The 17,438-nt window shown below is 36.0% G+C and overlaps 1 protein-coding gene across 1 annotated transcript in view; it reads left to right on the forward strand.

Annotated features, from left to right (window-relative positions):
* The window catches only part of LOC140143089 (macrophage mannose receptor 1-like), a 57,828-nt gene extending 40,802 nt beyond the window's left edge, over positions 1 to 17,026 (forward strand). Inside the window, exons 8-20 of the mRNA XM_072165138.1 lie at positions 46 to 155; positions 557 to 686; positions 2,237 to 2,319; positions 2,946 to 3,065; positions 4,934 to 5,005; positions 5,130 to 5,162; positions 7,241 to 7,402; positions 8,491 to 8,578; positions 10,086 to 10,233; positions 12,306 to 12,347; positions 13,885 to 14,070; positions 14,676 to 14,792; positions 16,937 to 17,026. Of these exons, the coding sequence (XP_072021239.1) occupies positions 46 to 155; positions 557 to 686; positions 2,237 to 2,319; positions 2,946 to 3,065; positions 4,934 to 5,005; positions 5,130 to 5,162; positions 7,241 to 7,402; positions 8,491 to 8,578; positions 10,086 to 10,233; positions 12,306 to 12,347; positions 13,885 to 14,070; positions 14,676 to 14,771 (1,270 nt within the window). The 3' untranslated portion in view covers positions 14,772 to 14,792; positions 16,937 to 17,026. The remainder of the gene's footprint in view (positions 1 to 45; positions 156 to 556; positions 687 to 2,236; positions 2,320 to 2,945; positions 3,066 to 4,933; positions 5,006 to 5,129; positions 5,163 to 7,240; positions 7,403 to 8,490; positions 8,579 to 10,085; positions 10,234 to 12,305; positions 12,348 to 13,884; positions 14,071 to 14,675; positions 14,793 to 16,936) is intronic.
* Positions 17,027 to 17,438: the final 412 nt, after the last annotated feature.

Raw genomic sequence — 17,438 nt, forward strand, 5'->3', positions numbered from 1 at the left:
TAGATACAATAGACTCATTCATTGTTTTTTGTTTTGCTTCATTAGTTTCTTCAATGGAGCAGGTGATTGTGCTGCAGTAGATGACCCAGCCACAGGCTTATGGAAAATTGATAGATGCGATAAGACAAAGAGACATTTCTGTGAAAGATCAGCAGGTATGTCGTCAGTGGGTGGGGAGGTATGTTGCCAGTGGGTGGTGAGGTATGTCGACAGTGGGTGGGGAGGTATGTCAACAGTGGGTGGGGAGGTATGTCGCCAGTGGGTGGGGTGGTGTTACATTTTGCTCTTTCTGCAGATCATCATGCTCCAGTTCATCAAGCCCCAAACTATGAAATTTGAGCTCAAATGTGAAAAAAATTGATTTTTTTTAGCTCCAGAGCCTATAATTTTAGTTCACAGGCCCCCCCCCCCCCACTGGAAATTCCTTAACTGAGCAGAAATTTTGTTTGAACTTAAGTGTTCTTTAAACATATAGCCACTAAGCCACCTTGTAGAATCAAATTTATAACAAAACCAATTAATTTTTTTACAATAATTTGTGTTTTCCTCCAATCAGGTACATGTGCTAATGGTTGGAAGCAGTTCAATGGGCAATGTTATCAGATAAATGCAAACAATCCAATGACATGGACAGATGCTAAACATTACTGTGAGGCGCAGGCCGGATACCTGATCACTATCATGGGGTAAAGTATTCCAATTTCCGGCAACTTCGTTCAGAATAATTTTTCCGACTAAATTTAATATTTTACCAGAAATGGAGTAGAGAGAATTACGAATTTGGCAACTTTGGTCAGGAAATCCTTCTGCCCAAATATTTTACTCAATGCTTCTACTGATTCGTATTTGCTACATGATATGTGCTAAATATTGCATATAAAGCCCTGCTGCCTCTTAACTATAGCAGCGTTAAATAGTTTATATTCTGCAACTTCTTGTTAGGAAAGTCTTTCTATCCATATACTTTATACTCAATTATTCAAATTAATTGGAAATAATTTCAACTGGACTCACTTTTATTGGAGTGGCTATGGTATACTCAGATCCTGTGTTTGTCCTCCGGAAGTCAATTTGATAAAGTACCTTCCCACAATACGATATGAATATTGCGATAAAAAAGGAGATGGATTATAATTAAAGACAGAGATAAAAACAATTTATCGCGTCTGATGTCACTGTCAATTACGATCCTTGATTGGTTTACACAGGTTAATCAGCGGCAGTAAAGGAAGACCGATCTATCTGGTGCTGATCGGAGAAAAGGAATAGCAGCAAATGGCGAAAAAATTTCGTACTTTTACAAGGCAAAAAGCAGCTTTTCTAGGCATTGTGGACATGGTGCCTTCACCAAAGAAAGTTTCCTACTATAAAGACCTAACTTTTGAGATGGTTTGCATATGTCGAAAGGTGCAAAATTAACAATACGGCGCCCGGTTATAAATCCGCGTTCAGCAAGTCATCATCACGACACTTTGTAAATAAACCGTGCTCGAGTTTGATTGACAGCTGGTGACGTCAGACTCGATAAATTGTCTTTATCTTTGTCTTTCATTATAACCCCTGAGCTGTATCTATTGTTGAGAAACCCAGGATGGTGTTGCCAGAAGTTGTTGAGTTTGAGTTGACCTGTAAAATCAATAATCTCTGTCAACATCATCTTGTCACAGGTATAACCAATTGACATTAGTTGGCCTAGGATAAGACTAACCCATACCTTTCCCTGTGAGTGTTGGGTACGGTTTATCAATATTTGAGCTCAAACACCACTTGCTCAGGTACCCCTTCAACTTGCCTAATGTGATTAAAAGGTATAAATTGGTAAATTTGTTGATCATTTATATTTACTTAGGGCTCATATTGAAATTCCCTTACACAGGAATGTGTGCACCATCCTGCAGCTTTCCTGTGCTAGCCTTCTTTTGTTAAAATCCTGGGCAGGGTGTATCACTGATGTATATAATCCATCCGTTTTATGACCGAGCTTTCCTGAGGCGCGCGCTTAGCAAGGAATCCTGCCTTCTTTCTGTGTGAAAACGTGGTAGGGTATTTAAATCTGAGCCCTTAGTTTGTCAGTTACCCTTTTCTCACAGGCCCGACACAATATTGTACTCATTTACAAGGGTTTGATCATGTCACAAAAATTCACAGTGCCCCTCTCTGTGTGCTATTAACATACAACAAGCCGTTTTAGAATGCTGAATCTTATGAATAAGCTATGGTGATATTTTATTTCCAGAGATGCTGAGAATCAGTTTGTTGCTGTTCAGTTGCCTGAACTACGAGGAGCTGGTAACACACAGATATACATTGGCATGTCAGGTAGGTAATTTTTCTATTTAAAATGAACTTGCTTGTTGACCTACACTCATTAGAACATAAGACTTATATTATTCCAGCTCTTTCTTGGTTGAGCACTTTACTGTGGATGATTTACCTTACTTGGATTTATTTAATTTTTCTAATAAATACCGCATACACTCTGGGGTCTAATGGGGTTGAGACACAAATTTGCATGTTTACTTGTTCGTATATAACTATGTGTATTGATGATTTGCTCAAAACCCTTTACACTTTTGTGGATGGGGCTCTTCAAGTTTCATGTTTCAAAAGCGCTCGATAGTTAGCACATATGCTAACTATCAAGTTTTTACCGTATGTTGGTTAGTTTGTTTTTAGTGTTCCAATTTTCTACATTTATTTATTAATTTTTACATTTATTTTTCATTTAGCTTATCTTGCCCCCCTTATGGCAAGGCCTGTGCACACACTGGAATGAATAGTAGATGGTAAAATGGGTTCTGGTTGATTCTGCTGTTTTATTTACACAATTAGTCAATTAATAGCCATTGTTATGCAAATAAAATGTTAAGGTATTCTTTTGTTTTGAATTTGTGTAAAAACTGTTTTGTGAATTGAAATTGAATTGAATTGTTGCTTTTTGATAGATTCGCAGATAGATGGTAACTTCCAGTGGGTACATGGTGCTGGTGTTGGCTATACAAATTGGAATGATCACCAGCCTACTGATATGAAAGGACAAGCAGACTGTGGCGTCATTTATACAGGTAATAGGTAGAGTGTGTGTGCAGTTGTGAATCGGGGGGAGGGGGTTGTGATACATGATACACAATTAGATGATAACCTCCAATTGATACACGGTGCTAGTGTAGACTATAGATGAGTTGACCTCAATGTTTATCAACAAAGGTAAGGGACTTGTACATCGATATGCTTGAGTGAACCCTGTGTAACCACTACACTGTTCAATAGCCTTATTGTGATTTGGCAGGAGTTTTAAAAACACGAGCCCTGAATAAAATATGATGCGCGCGCATACTGCCAGGCAAAAAACAATGGAAATTGTGTTGATGCGTGCACATACTGCCAGGCATTGACGTCAGAAGTCAACTCATCTATAGAAATTGGAATGACTATACAAATTGCTTACTAATATTTGCTTGCATGCTTCATTGATTGATTTATCTGTTGATTGACGGGTTGGTTAAGTCAGACAGGCAGATGGATAACAGACCTGCCAACTAGTACATTTTTGCTGTATTTCATATGGGAATTCGTTAAAAATACGGGCTTACGTTTTTTCCAAAAAATATTCCAAAATGGTTGTGTCCCTCTGCATTGTTGTATAAATGTATGAAAGAGACTAAATTGCTGTTGCATGCATTGTAAGTGTATATGAGGCTATATGATACACAAACATGATAGCAGTCATCACGTGTGTGTGTGTCTATGTTAGCCGAAAGTTGCCGTGGGGATGATGTTGATGGCAGCCATTGCTAGATTGTCAACATTGGCAACCTATTTGAATCGCTTTACAATCTAAGTCATCCGGTGTCTATGGAGAATTATGCTTCTTCTGAACATGGCTTATGTGGAAAAGGAAGGAATATATGGCATCTAGAGAATGTAATTTTATTGAACAGGGGACAAAGATGGATTCAGAAGCAGATCATCTCGAAAAGGAGAAAATCATGCATGATGTATAATTTGTAGTGTGGATTTTCAGCATCGAGTCACACTTACAGTGGATCATATAACATTGGATATTTAAGAAAAAAATTTTTTTTTTAATGAAAAATATAACTTTTGGGGTTTCAGAATACAGTTTTGTGATCTCAAAGGTTGGCAGGAGTGGGATAATTGATTTGTCACTTGGTTGGTTTAATGACTGTTTGATTACTCAATCAATAGACCTATTCAAACTGACTCATTCCGATGAAACCCGAAGCATGAACTAATTTCCCCGATCGCCCGCGCATTAAAAAGTACCTCTTCTGCATCATGTACTGTGTGAAGTTCCATTGTGTAATAGGCATCATAACTATGATGATCTTGCGACGGTAAATTATCGATTAGAGAAGTACTTTTGCCGAGGATACTCAATGTGCAACAATGTGTTTGGTAGTTGGTCTTGTGTAAGAGACTGACTTGTGGAAGATGTGATGCATATTATTGTCGTTCTGCAAAACAAATTAAATTGACGAAAAATGATGAACATTGAATCATTTCTTTCCATTAGTATGTTATTGTGAAAAACCAAGTAGCTAAGATGTTAGCTCAGTATGCAAGGAAAATATTTAAACCGATGATCCCATGTTCACATTGGCTTAATAAAGCTGTATTTTTGCGCAAAAGGATACCGTGATTCATGACATTTATTGTCTGCCAATTTGGGTACTATTTGACCCCCTAGCTTACTGAATAAATAGCGCGGTTTTCCGAACTTTTCCCATCTTGATTTGAAATAGTCTATTGATAAACTGATCAGAAGGTAGAGTGATGAGTGAGTCAGTCAGTCAGTCAGTCAGTCAGTCAAAGAGAGATAGAGGTGACGGAGGAGAAAAGGCAGTCAGTCAATCTGCTACATAATCATGCAAATAATTGGAGAGACTTTCATCATATTTTGTTTTTTCAGGTGACCTTTCTGCTAGGTGGGACACTGCAAATTGCTTTAATCCAACTGGTTTCATCTGTAAAATCCAAGTCGGTAAGATTTTTTTCTAATTTAACCCAATAGCTTAAACCAAGATTTTTAGAATTGTATAACCAAGCACAGCCATCATGTTTTTCACAGCCATCATGTAATATTTTTTCACTTAATTATTTTACAGGAAGACCAGTTACTGACATACCACCAGATCAAAGTAAGTTCTTTGTAACAAAGTCTTAAAAATCATGGAATAATAAAAATAGGGTAACAGTTGACAAATAAATGAAAAGAAAATATTTAAAACAACAACAATTTATGGAGTCTTGTGTTGGAAAATGCTGAGAAATTAAATCACATGCAGGTGCGCTTCCTTTACCTTTTTTTTACCCTCCATGGACGATATGACACGGAGGGTGTAAATTTCTCTAAATAAATAAAAATATGTCGTTAGAATATGTTAGCTGCCATACAATGCCCAAGGCATACTCATTCCTTTGGGCAGCACTCAATGGACAATATTCATAACAGCTCACCATTTCACCCCTGGGTAGAGAGAGACAAGTAGGGTAAAGCACCTTGCCCAAGAGCACAACATGATGGCACCGCTGGGACTCAAACTCGCAATCCACCGATTACAAGGCAGAGCCCGTACCGCTGAGCCAACATGCCCTTGTTACACAGATCTCTCACACAGAGTGTAGATTTCAAATAGAATTAACCATACAGGTACTCCCATTTGAAATTCACACTCCCTGTTGTTGGTAGCTTAAAGGGTGGATCCAGGGGGTGGGGTACAGTCCCCCTCTAAAAAAGGGGGGATTTTTAGGTGATTTAACAAAATTTGTGGCCACATTTTCTACTCTGAGGGGGTATACCCTCCTTTGGACTCCACCAGGATGCACCAGGCACATTTTTTCATGAGTGGTTCCCTTTCCAAACTTGGATCCACAGCTAACTATCCCTGGTTTAGTGTTCATTTGTTAGGCATGCATGAATTTGACAGCCTTACCGTGGCATATGCATGGTGGCCTAGTTTATAATCAGAGCATCACTACGATGAACTTGCGACGGTCAATTATGGATGAGAGAGGTACTTTTGCCAAGGATACTCAATGTGCAATAATGCGTGTGGTAGTATGTCTTGTGTAAGAGACTGACTTGTGGAAGATGTGATGCATATTGTCATTCTGCATGGTGGCCTAGTTTATAATCAGAGTTGAACTTGGGCAACCACTCTATCAAACCATCTGCCAATGTTAAGAATTTAAGGTGTTGTTTTTATGGAGCTCTAAATATATGTCTTCCCATATTAGCAATCTTTGTAAAACTCTCAACTTTTACATCCGTAACTTATGGCGTGCTGTGCAACGTTTTCTTAGCCAGGATGCGTGTCATCATGCTGTCAGAGCACCTGTCTTGTCTTGCATAGCTTATGCCAACTCCCTCATGTATGGTGCCCGTGAAACGGACCTAAAACGGCTGCAGCGTCTCCAAAATATGGCAGCCAGGCTGATCTTTGCATGTGGACGAGACAGATGCTCTGCTGAATTGTTGAATGCCCTCCATTGGCTCCCGGTGAAAGAAAGAACTATGTAATTTATTTTAGGGTCACCAAACTTTGTTCGAGCATTGCCTTTTTTTGGTCAACCCACCATTGTATACTTCTTTATTTTTGCTTTTTTTGTCTAATGGTAAATAAACTGAAACTGAAGAATTAACTTCAAAATCATGTTGCACATAATACAACTGCATATCAGGTACTGCTCCGGCTTATTTACAAGATCTTGTCACACTTTATAATCACCCAGATTCATCTAGAAACAGTCGCAGGCTTCGCTCATCATCTGACAAAACAAGGCTCTTTACAGTTTGCTCCAATAAAAGAGGTGGGGATTGCTGTTTCACCATTTTCGGGCCCCAGCTCTAGCAAGCTCCGTGTTTATGTTAGAGAAGCATGCGGCTGCTTTTAAGCGGCTTCTGAAGACATACCTTTTTCCTAATGTGTAATTTATTGTTGTTGTTTTCCACATTATTTATTTTGTCATGTTCGATTTGGAGCAAAAGCGCTGTGTTAATTGTAGAACGCTATAGAAATGTGCTTTAATAATAATAATAATAATAATAATCATATTCTTGTTCCAAAATTGCAACCATATAGATCATTTGGATGAATTCTAGGATGTTAGTAGGTAGGTTGTGAATTGATATCATGCTTGTTTCATATTCTCATACAGAGAATGTGATAATTTCTTGTTTGTGATAATTTCCCATTATTTCTCACCTTGATTTTAGATGTGGGTTCATGCGACAATGGTTGGTCTCTATTTGGAGACTCATGCTATAATTTTGTCGTTGATGATAAGCAATCATGGGGTAATGCTGACATTGCCTGCCAAGCCATGAGCTCTAGACTTGTTAGTATACACACAGCTGAAGAACAGTCATTTATATCAAGTAAGTACAAGGTTTCCTCTTATACCGTCTCTTATCCAAGGACTCTATTGAAAGTAGTTAATATGATTATTTGAGATTCTTTCAACAATATGAGTCCTCACCTCATACCGGCACTATTTATTCTTATGTGTGTGGTTTATTCTGTAAATGTATTGATTTTAAGGGATGGCGTACGAGCGTTTGGACATATATCTTCAATATGAAAGGTCAAAATTTTAAATTGATCGTTGGCTTTTCCTTCCAGCTACATACACTTTAAGTACAGATCATTAGATTTATCAAGTTTATTTCAAGGACTGTTTTATATTAAAATTTAAAAAAAATTTAAAAATAATTTGTCATAAAATTTGTATTATATCGTGAATTTCAAAAAAATCAAAATTATTTGATATCAGAAGGACATTCTTCGAATTCAGAATGCAATTCGAAATATCTGATGTGCTCTCATGTCCCACAAAAAATACTGTCGAAATGCTCATACCAGAGCCCTTAAGTATTACATAACAACCTTCTCCTAGCTGGTACAGGGGATGGTATAATAATCTGTAGTTTGCCGGTTGGGGCCCCCATCAGAGAGGGGTACAGCAACTCTCAAGATGGGCAAACAAAGCCTTAAAAATGTCTCCTTGGCTACCCCACTGGTAGGCCATCAAGTGTTGACATGTGATATCTTTATTTTTTTTGGGGGGGGAGTGAATTTCAGGGGGTGCAACAACCTGAGCTCTTGCCTGATTTCACAGATTTCTCATTCCGACAGGTGGAAAGTGAAGGGTATAAGGCGACGAAAAAAACCCTGTTTTATGGGAACGATCATCCAAGATTGAGTGTTTTGGGAGAATTTTTTTTTGCTTTCAGAACATTTTCAAAATATGTTTGCACAAAAATCATTAAATTTTTTATTTTTTTGGATCATTCTAGCCTCAAGAAAAAAATCCTGACCTCCAACTTGAAAGTCCATGCACTCGTAAAAAGAGGGGTTTTTTTTTCATCGCCTAATGTCCACAGTTGAGCGATTCCCCCACCCTACTCTGGAGCTGCTACTGTGACTTCCAGTCTTAAAACAATTGTTGTTATTTATTACCTTACAGCAAGAAGTGATGCCATCAGGGAGCGCATGTGGCTTGGTTTACATGATACTGGGGGTGAAGGCAACTTATCTGGTCTGACGAAACACCCGTATGTACCTGATGATAATAATAATCATAATCATATTAAATTTTTTTTTTCAATTTCAATTGTTTGTATATATTTTATACTGCTAAGGCAAGTGGGATGACAGGGGCTATACCGTAAAAAATTGATAGTTCGCATATGTGCTTACTATCGAGCACTTTTGAAAACATGAAATTGTACCAAAGTCTGGCGCTTTACCAACTGAGCTAATGGGGTTGAGATACAAATTTGCAGGTTTACTTGTTTGTATATAACTATGTGTATCGATGATTTGCTCAAAACCCTTTACACTTTTATGGATGGGGCTCTTCATGTTTGCATGTTTTAAAAGCGCTCGATAGTAAGAACATATGCTAACTATCGAGCTTTTAAGGTATCTGTCCAGTTTAGCCATTTAACTAAACAAACTATTACTTCTTAATATTAATACATTGATCATGTGTGATCCGATCTGTTCCAATCATGGCAAATTTTGAAAATTGAGTTATTTACTAGCATTACTTTCTTGCTTAGTTATGTTGAATCCCCAGTCTCTTGAATACTTGGTTGCAAAGTTATAAACCTTTTTTATGACCATTTTCTTATGTTTTTTATTGATTTATCTCCTCTCTTTTTGCCTATATCTCAGTATCATTATTGCCAACTTTAGCCTGATTGGATTAGATCTCGTCACATATAGGATATGGGTCAAGTCAAGGAAGCCAATAATTGCATTTATATTTCCTTAGGTCTTGAATTAAGACCAATAATGTATCAAAGCAAACAAAATATTTTGGTATTTTCCCCCTCCTGAGAAAAATCATGCACATGGGCATGAAATGACACCCCTTATATGAAGCATTGCATTTTTGGGGATTTCCTTTATAGAAACTATACCATTACTCTTGTGTGTCTACTTTATTTGTCTCAACATTTGAGTGTAAAAATCACTAGGTCATGCTCCCCTCCAACCCGCCTTAATGTATCAAGGCCTTAATGTATGTCTTGATACATTAGTGACTTTTTTTATGGACAAAATGAACACATCAGATTTACTTTATATTTCAAACCGTAAAATATATGGAAAGCCATGGGGGAAGTGTTCATTGGCTACCTTAAGGGATTAATTGACTCAAGTTGCATAGCCTTAGCTGTGTCATTAAATATTATATACATGCTAGCCATAGGCTTCAACATAAAAAGTCCAAGTTATGAGATATTTTCTCAAAATATCAAGAGCAATTGTAAGAACCGCTGAACAAATTCTAGGCTTGTCTGTACTCATTTTAATGCATTTTTCAAGCTGATTCCAAATATGGTCATGAAAACGTACAATTCTAAACTTTTTGAATTAAAAAAAAATATTTTAGAAACTTGTCATCTGCAGTTGACACCTGCATGGAGAGAGTTAACTTAAAATACAGCTTTGTTCCCGAAGTGGGCCCAGGAGTCTTGAGCCCTAAAATCCACCCTCTAGGCACTCCGCTGTAAATTTTGACAAAATATTTGCTTTATTTCTGTCTTCCATCAGTATGACTTTACCAACTGGGCTCCAGGAGAACCCAACAATGCCGGCGGGGAAGACTGTGCTCATACGACGGATTCTCTTCATAACTACGGCATGTGGAATGACAATCAATGTGATAAAGATTATTACTATATATGCAAGAAAGACAAGTGTAAGACTGGACTTCCTTGATTCTTTTGAAAAATTAAAACTTCTTGAGTGATCATGCTTTTTAATGATTTTCTCCTAAATTGAATATTTTTACATAAATCTGACACCACAATTGGATTCACAAGATTATTTTTATTCTAAATGGGCTATTCCATTTAAAATTCACACTACCTCTGTGGATTTAGCTAAGGTTTTCCTCAGAGGGAGTATAAGTTTTGAATAGGATAGACAATTGGGTAACTTCCATTTGAAATACTCACTCCAATTGTGGAAGATATAGGTAAAGCCATAATACAGAGGGAGTATGGGTTTCAAAATGATTAATAATAATAATAATAATAATAACCCTGACTAATTACATTTGAAAAACATACTCCCCCTGTGGAAGATATTTCCATAATCTTCCACAGGGGTAGTGTGGATTTCAACTGGAATAGCCCAATATGTATACTTTTATACACTTCGGACCAACAATTTAGCAGAAATGAGCCCAAAATGTTTTCCATAATTGCAGGGTTAAGACCAAACCTAAATTTTTACTGGCTGAGCTATAACTTGACTGCTCAAGTGCCTGCTCAGCACCATAGTACTTTTTTCTGGTGGAAAGTGAAATATGGAGGGTGCAAAAATCAGAATATGCAGGCCTTGCCATCTTGGTTTCAAAGGGGAGTGGTCAATCACTCGCTAGCATAATGCTAGGCGAGTGGTCGAATCACTCTCAGAGCTGAATCACTCTCTAGTATGTAGTGCAGGTTTAATCACTCTCTAGGTCTGAAAGATCATTCATACTAATATGAAACTCTTACGCACATGTTGACACCCTCTCTTTTGTTTTCAGTGATTAAGTCTAATTATTACGAAAAATCAAAAACACTGAAACTTGAATGTAATTCAATTTTGGTTGATTCACAGAAAGCGATATTTACTCCCATTCCAGAAAAAATACAGAACTAATTTTTTTGGATTAAAAAAATATTGTCTTGTTTTGCCAAATGAAATAGTGCTGAATCCTAATCCTTTAGTTAGTCCTAATTGGCAATGGAAATAAAATTTTAATATTTGGTCAATTTTTGGAAATAAGTGCCAAACACATGCATTTTTAAGGAATTTTTCGACCTTGTTCGTATTCTGTGACAATCAAGCCCAAAGATTTGAACAAAGACTAATTTCAAGTTATGAATTCTAATTTTTCGAAAACACTTTTTCCAATCTTTTTCATAATCAGTTAACAAAAATAACATATAATATTAAAATTATGAACTAGCTCTTACCTTATACTCAAGCTTTTGAATGCTTAGAAATGTCTTACAATTTTGTGGCTACAATTGTAAGAAAACATGCAAAATAGCATGTTTTTGGACCATTTTCCCTAAAATTGCAAAAATATGAAAATTTGACTTTTATTGCCATTTAGAACTAACTAAAGGATTAGGATTTAGCTATGTTTAATTTGGCAAAACAGGATAATACTTTTTTAATCCAAAAGAATTACTTCTGTATTTTTCTGGAATAGGGAGTAGTGTCTATAGTGAGTGGAAAATCGCTTGCTAGAAATTTGAGTTTGGGGGAAGCGATGGCGAGCGAGAGCTTACACTTGCCTCAAATGGCAAGGCCTGAATATGGAGCTCTGTTTGCCCAAAATAGTGGGTTTTCTGTGATATTTTTTGTTCTGGAGGGGGAGCAACTGGGAGAAGTGACCTCCACCTTGGTTCGACCACTGGTTGATAGTAGCATTTGGCTATTCCATTTAAAATCCACATTACCCCTGTGGAAGATTTAGCTAAAGTCTTCCACAAAGGGAGTATGACTTTCAAATAGAATAGACAGTTGGGTAACTTCCATTTGAAATACTCACTCCAGTTTTGGAAGATATAGGCAAAGTCATAATATAGGGGGAGTATGGGTTTCAAAATGATTAACTCTGACCAATTATATCTAAAAAACATACTCCCCTTGTGGAAGACATTTCCAAAATCTTCCACAGGGGGAGTGTGGATTTCAACTGGTATAGCCCATTTTCTCTCTGTATATTTTGAGTTATTATAATTGTATGTCTGGTTTACTTTCTGACAGATCCTGGTGGTTCTCCTCCAACAGAGGAACCCCCTCCGACACGTAAGTCATCTACTTCATCATGTAGGAGTGAGCAGTTGTAAATAAAAAAAGGTCCCTCTTTACATCATCTTCTTGACTTGATTTACACTTTCTGCAGATGAAGACACTAAATTGCAGAGAATTACCATGGAGTCCATTAAGATTTCGCTATAAATTCATGACTAGATCACCCTAGGTCAGACATCTCAGTGCAGATCCAAAAATAGCTTGCTGTTTCTGAAATACAACACATTTTGAAAGCTTAACCAAATCTTTATAAAAAGTTAGACCCTGCTCATTTTTGATAGACAATCAAATATCCAGACCTAAATTAAGATTAAACATTAATAAGGGCCTATTTGTTTGTTTTCAGTTGCTACTACACCCCCTGATAAATGTTGTGACTAATTTTGCATTTTTCTCAAAAAATAACTACACACTGGTAACAAAAGTAATGTATATTATAAGGGCAAGGAATCCAATTACTTCACTGAAATTTCAGTGATTCAAGACAAACGGTTCATTATATACCTTTGTATGTTAAGAAATTAGGTACATTCTAGCGGTACCTCTTTTCTTATCGTAAATAACATACCGCTTGTCTTGAGTCACTGAAATTCCAGTGTAGTAACTGGATTCCTTGCCCCTATAATATACATAACTTTTGTTACCAGTGCATTATTATTTTTTGAGAAAAATGCAAAAATAGTCACAAATTTATCAAGGGTACGGTGTAATACCTCCTCAAACCTTTTCTGAAAAAAGCCGAAGTCATGCTGCCTCTGTATTTGGGGTGCTCTTGTATCAGTCCAATTTTTTTTTTAATATCTAATTAAGGGCTGGGGTATGAGCGTTTGGACAGTATTTATTTTGGGACATTAGAGCACATCAGACATATCGAATTATGCGTTCTGAATACGAAGAATGTCATTCTGATATCAAATAATTTTGCTTTTTGAAATTCGCAATTTAATACACATTTTATGGCAAATCATTAAAAATTGATATTTTTGATATTTAACAGTACTCGAAGTAAACTTTATAAATCTGATGATTTATACTTAAAGTGTATGTAGGTGGGATGAAAACCGACGATCAATTGAAAATTTTAACATTAAGTATTGAAGATATGGATTTTTTTAAAAAAAAAAAAAAAAAAAAATGAGGTCTTTTTGGGAAAAAAATCCATATTTTCAATATGAAAGGTCAAAATTTTCAATTGACCGTCGGCTTTTCCTCTACTACATACACTTTAAGAATATATCATTAGATTTATATAATTTACCGATGACTGTTATATATCAAAAATGTGAAAAATATCAAATTTTTATAATTTGTCATAAAATTTGTATTATATTGTGATTTTCACAAAATGAAAATTATTTGATATCAGAAAGACATGCTTCAGTATTCAGAATGCACTCGATAGGTCTGAGGTGCTCTCATGTCCCACAAAAAACTATCGAAAACGCATAATAAACGCTCATTTTAGATCCCTTAAGTCAAACATATACAGAAAATATTCTGTATTCATATTTTCCTTTGATTTTTTAACTAGCTATATACCATGACAAGTGTGGCCAAGACTGGGAGTATGATGGGGCATCAAGTGTGTATGATGGCAGATGTTATCGATTTGCTTTCTCTGACTACAAGAGGTGGAATGATGCCGTGTATCAGTGTCGTACTGAAGGAGGTGATCTTGTCAGTATTTCTGGCTATGATGAGCAAAACTTCCTTAATGGTAAGCTGAAAAATGTCTACCTTTCTATCTTTCTGTCTGTCTGTCCATCTCTCTGTCTGTGTGTCTGTCTGTCTGTCTGTCACTTTGCAATGTATCAATGCCATACTAAATGCATGGACACAGGACAAAAATGGAGACTGCTAGAAAATCTTGCATAAAATGCAGAATTGTGTCACAGAGTAGAAAGGTGTTATACAGGCTTTAAAGTGAATGACACGCTAGTGTAAATTGCCAGTAAAGTAGGCATTTATCAAGCAAGTGTTTGCTATGTGAAGGTGATTTTAGCCTTTCAACTTGTTGATCACTATCATAAGCTGGCATCGCTGGTTTGTGTACAGCTCTTTTACATCAAAAATAGTGATAAAAATGCTTGTTTTACAGAAATGTATTAATTATAAAAGTCAGAACATTTTTAATCTTGATGTGAACAATGAAAGTTTGTAAATTATTAATTTAAACCTTATGTAGCTTGGGTGGTACATGGTTGAAAAGGAAAGATTGTGTTATATGTGTGCCAGTGATGAACAAGCAATATGAGGTCATTATGTAATGACCATGATATAAACTAACATACTATAATACATGTTTTTTCCTCACCTGTACAGGTCGTATGCAAGCAACCTATGAGGGCGCTTTGTGGATTGGTGCTAGTGACTTGTCAGCAGAGGGTGGATGGGAATGGTCTGATGGAGCACCAATGAGATATATCAACTGGAATGCAGGTGTGTGCGAATTTATATAATAAAAATAAATGGACCTATTATTCACTACACTTAAAGATAATTTCAGCCATTCACGATGATAATGTACAATCAAACAAAGCAAAAGCAACATAGTGAAGTGCCAAACCCATACCATAGAATTCCGTCTACAAGCATATATGCTTCTAAACGAGGGTTTTTTAAACGAAATAGACGAAAGTCAAATACCCCCCACAAACACATTCAATAGATTGGTCTTACAATAATAGGCGTTTGTACATACGCTTATATCAGTAATATAGTTGTTCAAACTCCAAAATAAAATATTGTTTTTGTGGACAGTGTCTGCCTTTCGTCTCTTTCGTGAAAAAACCCTTGTTTAGAGGCACTATATATGCTTGTAGACAAGGTTTTACGGTATGTGATGTGATCAAGCAAAATCAGTCGGAAGTCAGGAATATTGATTTTGAGATACAACCAAACAAGAAGGTATTTCCTTTTGTTTTATATTGTTTGGGAAACTCATCATATCTTTTGAAGTGGTTGTCCAAACTCAATGTAGCTTTGCAAATGCTGTTTATAATATTATAAGAAACTAAAAAGTGAATATGCCTAACTTCAGACTGATTTTGCTTGATCACATCACATATATTGAAAAAAATATGCCTTGGGGCGACGATGGTGGATGAAGTAGGATTGGTCGGTCAGGATTTTTTTTTTTTTTGGTGTAGGCTAAAATGACCCTAAAATATCACCAAAACCTTTAAAAATCTGCCAAAAATTTGATTTCTCAAAACATTTTCAAAATATATATGCAAACAACTGCAGACATATTTTGAAAATGTTTTGATTTTTTTCCAATAACTTTCCAGTCAAAATAAAAAAAATTCTGCCAAAAATAGCTGATTGTTAAAAAATCTTCCAAAATGCAAAATTTAGGTCAGTCGGTCTGTTTTTCCTTAGCCTTGTGTGAATTTTCATTTCCTGCTAGGATGAAGCATATGTGTCTAAATCATCTAGGGATGAAAATAGGTTATGTGAGTTTTGATTTCAAATAATTAGCCATACAACTAATAAATTTCTCTGTGGCTTCATAAAATTGGAAATTCTAAAAAACAAGTTAACAGAACTTGTATGCATTTGAGTGTTTTGTGTAATACAGATTTGTTGTCAGACACACTTATGATATCAGATTTGTAAATTATAAATTACAGGTGTACTTTGAACAAGTACAAAGTTCATCCAAGAAGCTATAAATCTATTGTTTGTAAAAGATAATAATAGACAAATACCATTCTCATAACTTGGTAATAAGAGATATGTATGATGTGATGTAGATAAAACAAGAGATTTGTTTAAGTCAAAGCTGCTACGCACATTTTTTTATGTGTAATTGTCTCAGAAAAAGTTTCCAGTTTAAATTTTTTATACAAAAATATTGGTAAAACCCTACTTTAAATAATTGTTGGAAGAATTTTGTGATTGCCACTTAAAAGTGGTCAAAAGTATTTATAGTGTATGAGAGTATCTCTAGCTTAGTTTGATAATGTTGAGTAGTAAAGAAATTTTAAAAAGGTGGAGAACATGCTTTCCACATTAATAATATTTTAAAATCTTTACCAGGTTTGACATTTTTTTTGGTTTTGCCTAATATCTACAACCCTGATTCAGTGCATTATTAAAAGTTAGTTGCCTAGAAACTGAGAGGTCACAGGTTCAAATCCTGGTAACTTTTTTCTGCTAAGCCTTGCATTACTCCCGCATGGGAGTTAAAATAGTGCTTCTGTCCTTGCAGAGAAGATGTAATCCTTGCTTTGCATCACTGTAGTCCTGAGTTCGAGCCCCTGCCATTCCCAGATGACTTTATGTGCATTTGGTTTCCTGTCTGTACTTTCTCTCATAGATTTATTTCTGGGTTCTCTGGTTTACATCTGCATCTAAAACGAGGCTCTCTTTCCTGATTTTATTGATCTGCCTTGCCTCCCATATTGAATATGATATGGTAAATAAAGGTATTTGAAAATAGATAACCGATAGGCACCAATAAATCCAAGCACCCAACCCAACTCGTTCCAATCAACTTTAAACTGAAATGAGTTGGTGTTAAAACACTGGAATTAACAATTTCTTACCAGTCAGTGTTAACTTTGTTTTCTTTGTTACAGGAGAGCCTAATAATGTTGGTGATGAAGGAGAGCATTGTGTAGAAGCTTATACCAATAATGGATACTGGAATGATAACTGGTGTGAGAGGCAAATTGGATATATCTGCAAAGCAAGTGGTAAGTTGATCAACTCCACCAGTTAGGTGTTTCTATTTCTTTCCATGAGAGGATGAAAAAATAGCTTGTTTTAAGAGCAGACAGGCATTTCAAATGTGGTCGGTCAGTTGGGATTTTTTTTTTAATTCTGGAAGCTAAAATGACATTGAAAAATAAGCTTGAAAAATCTGGCAAATATTTGATGATTTTTTGCAAACATATTTTGAAAATGTTTTGAATTGTTTTCAAAAATTTTCAATCAACACCAACAAATTTTGGCCCCAAAAGAGCTGATTTTACATGATTTTAGCAGAATTAAAAAAAATTCTCCCAAAATGCAAAATATGGGTCAGTCGGGCCTATAAAACAGGGTTGTTCTTTTTGTCGCCTAAAGAAGTATAATTAT

This window comes from Amphiura filiformis, chromosome 20 (genome assembly GCF_039555335.1).
Source record: "Amphiura filiformis chromosome 20, Afil_fr2py, whole genome shotgun sequence".
In the NCBI taxonomy this organism is placed as follows: domain Eukaryota; kingdom Metazoa; phylum Echinodermata; class Ophiuroidea; order Amphilepidida; family Amphiuridae; genus Amphiura; species Amphiura filiformis.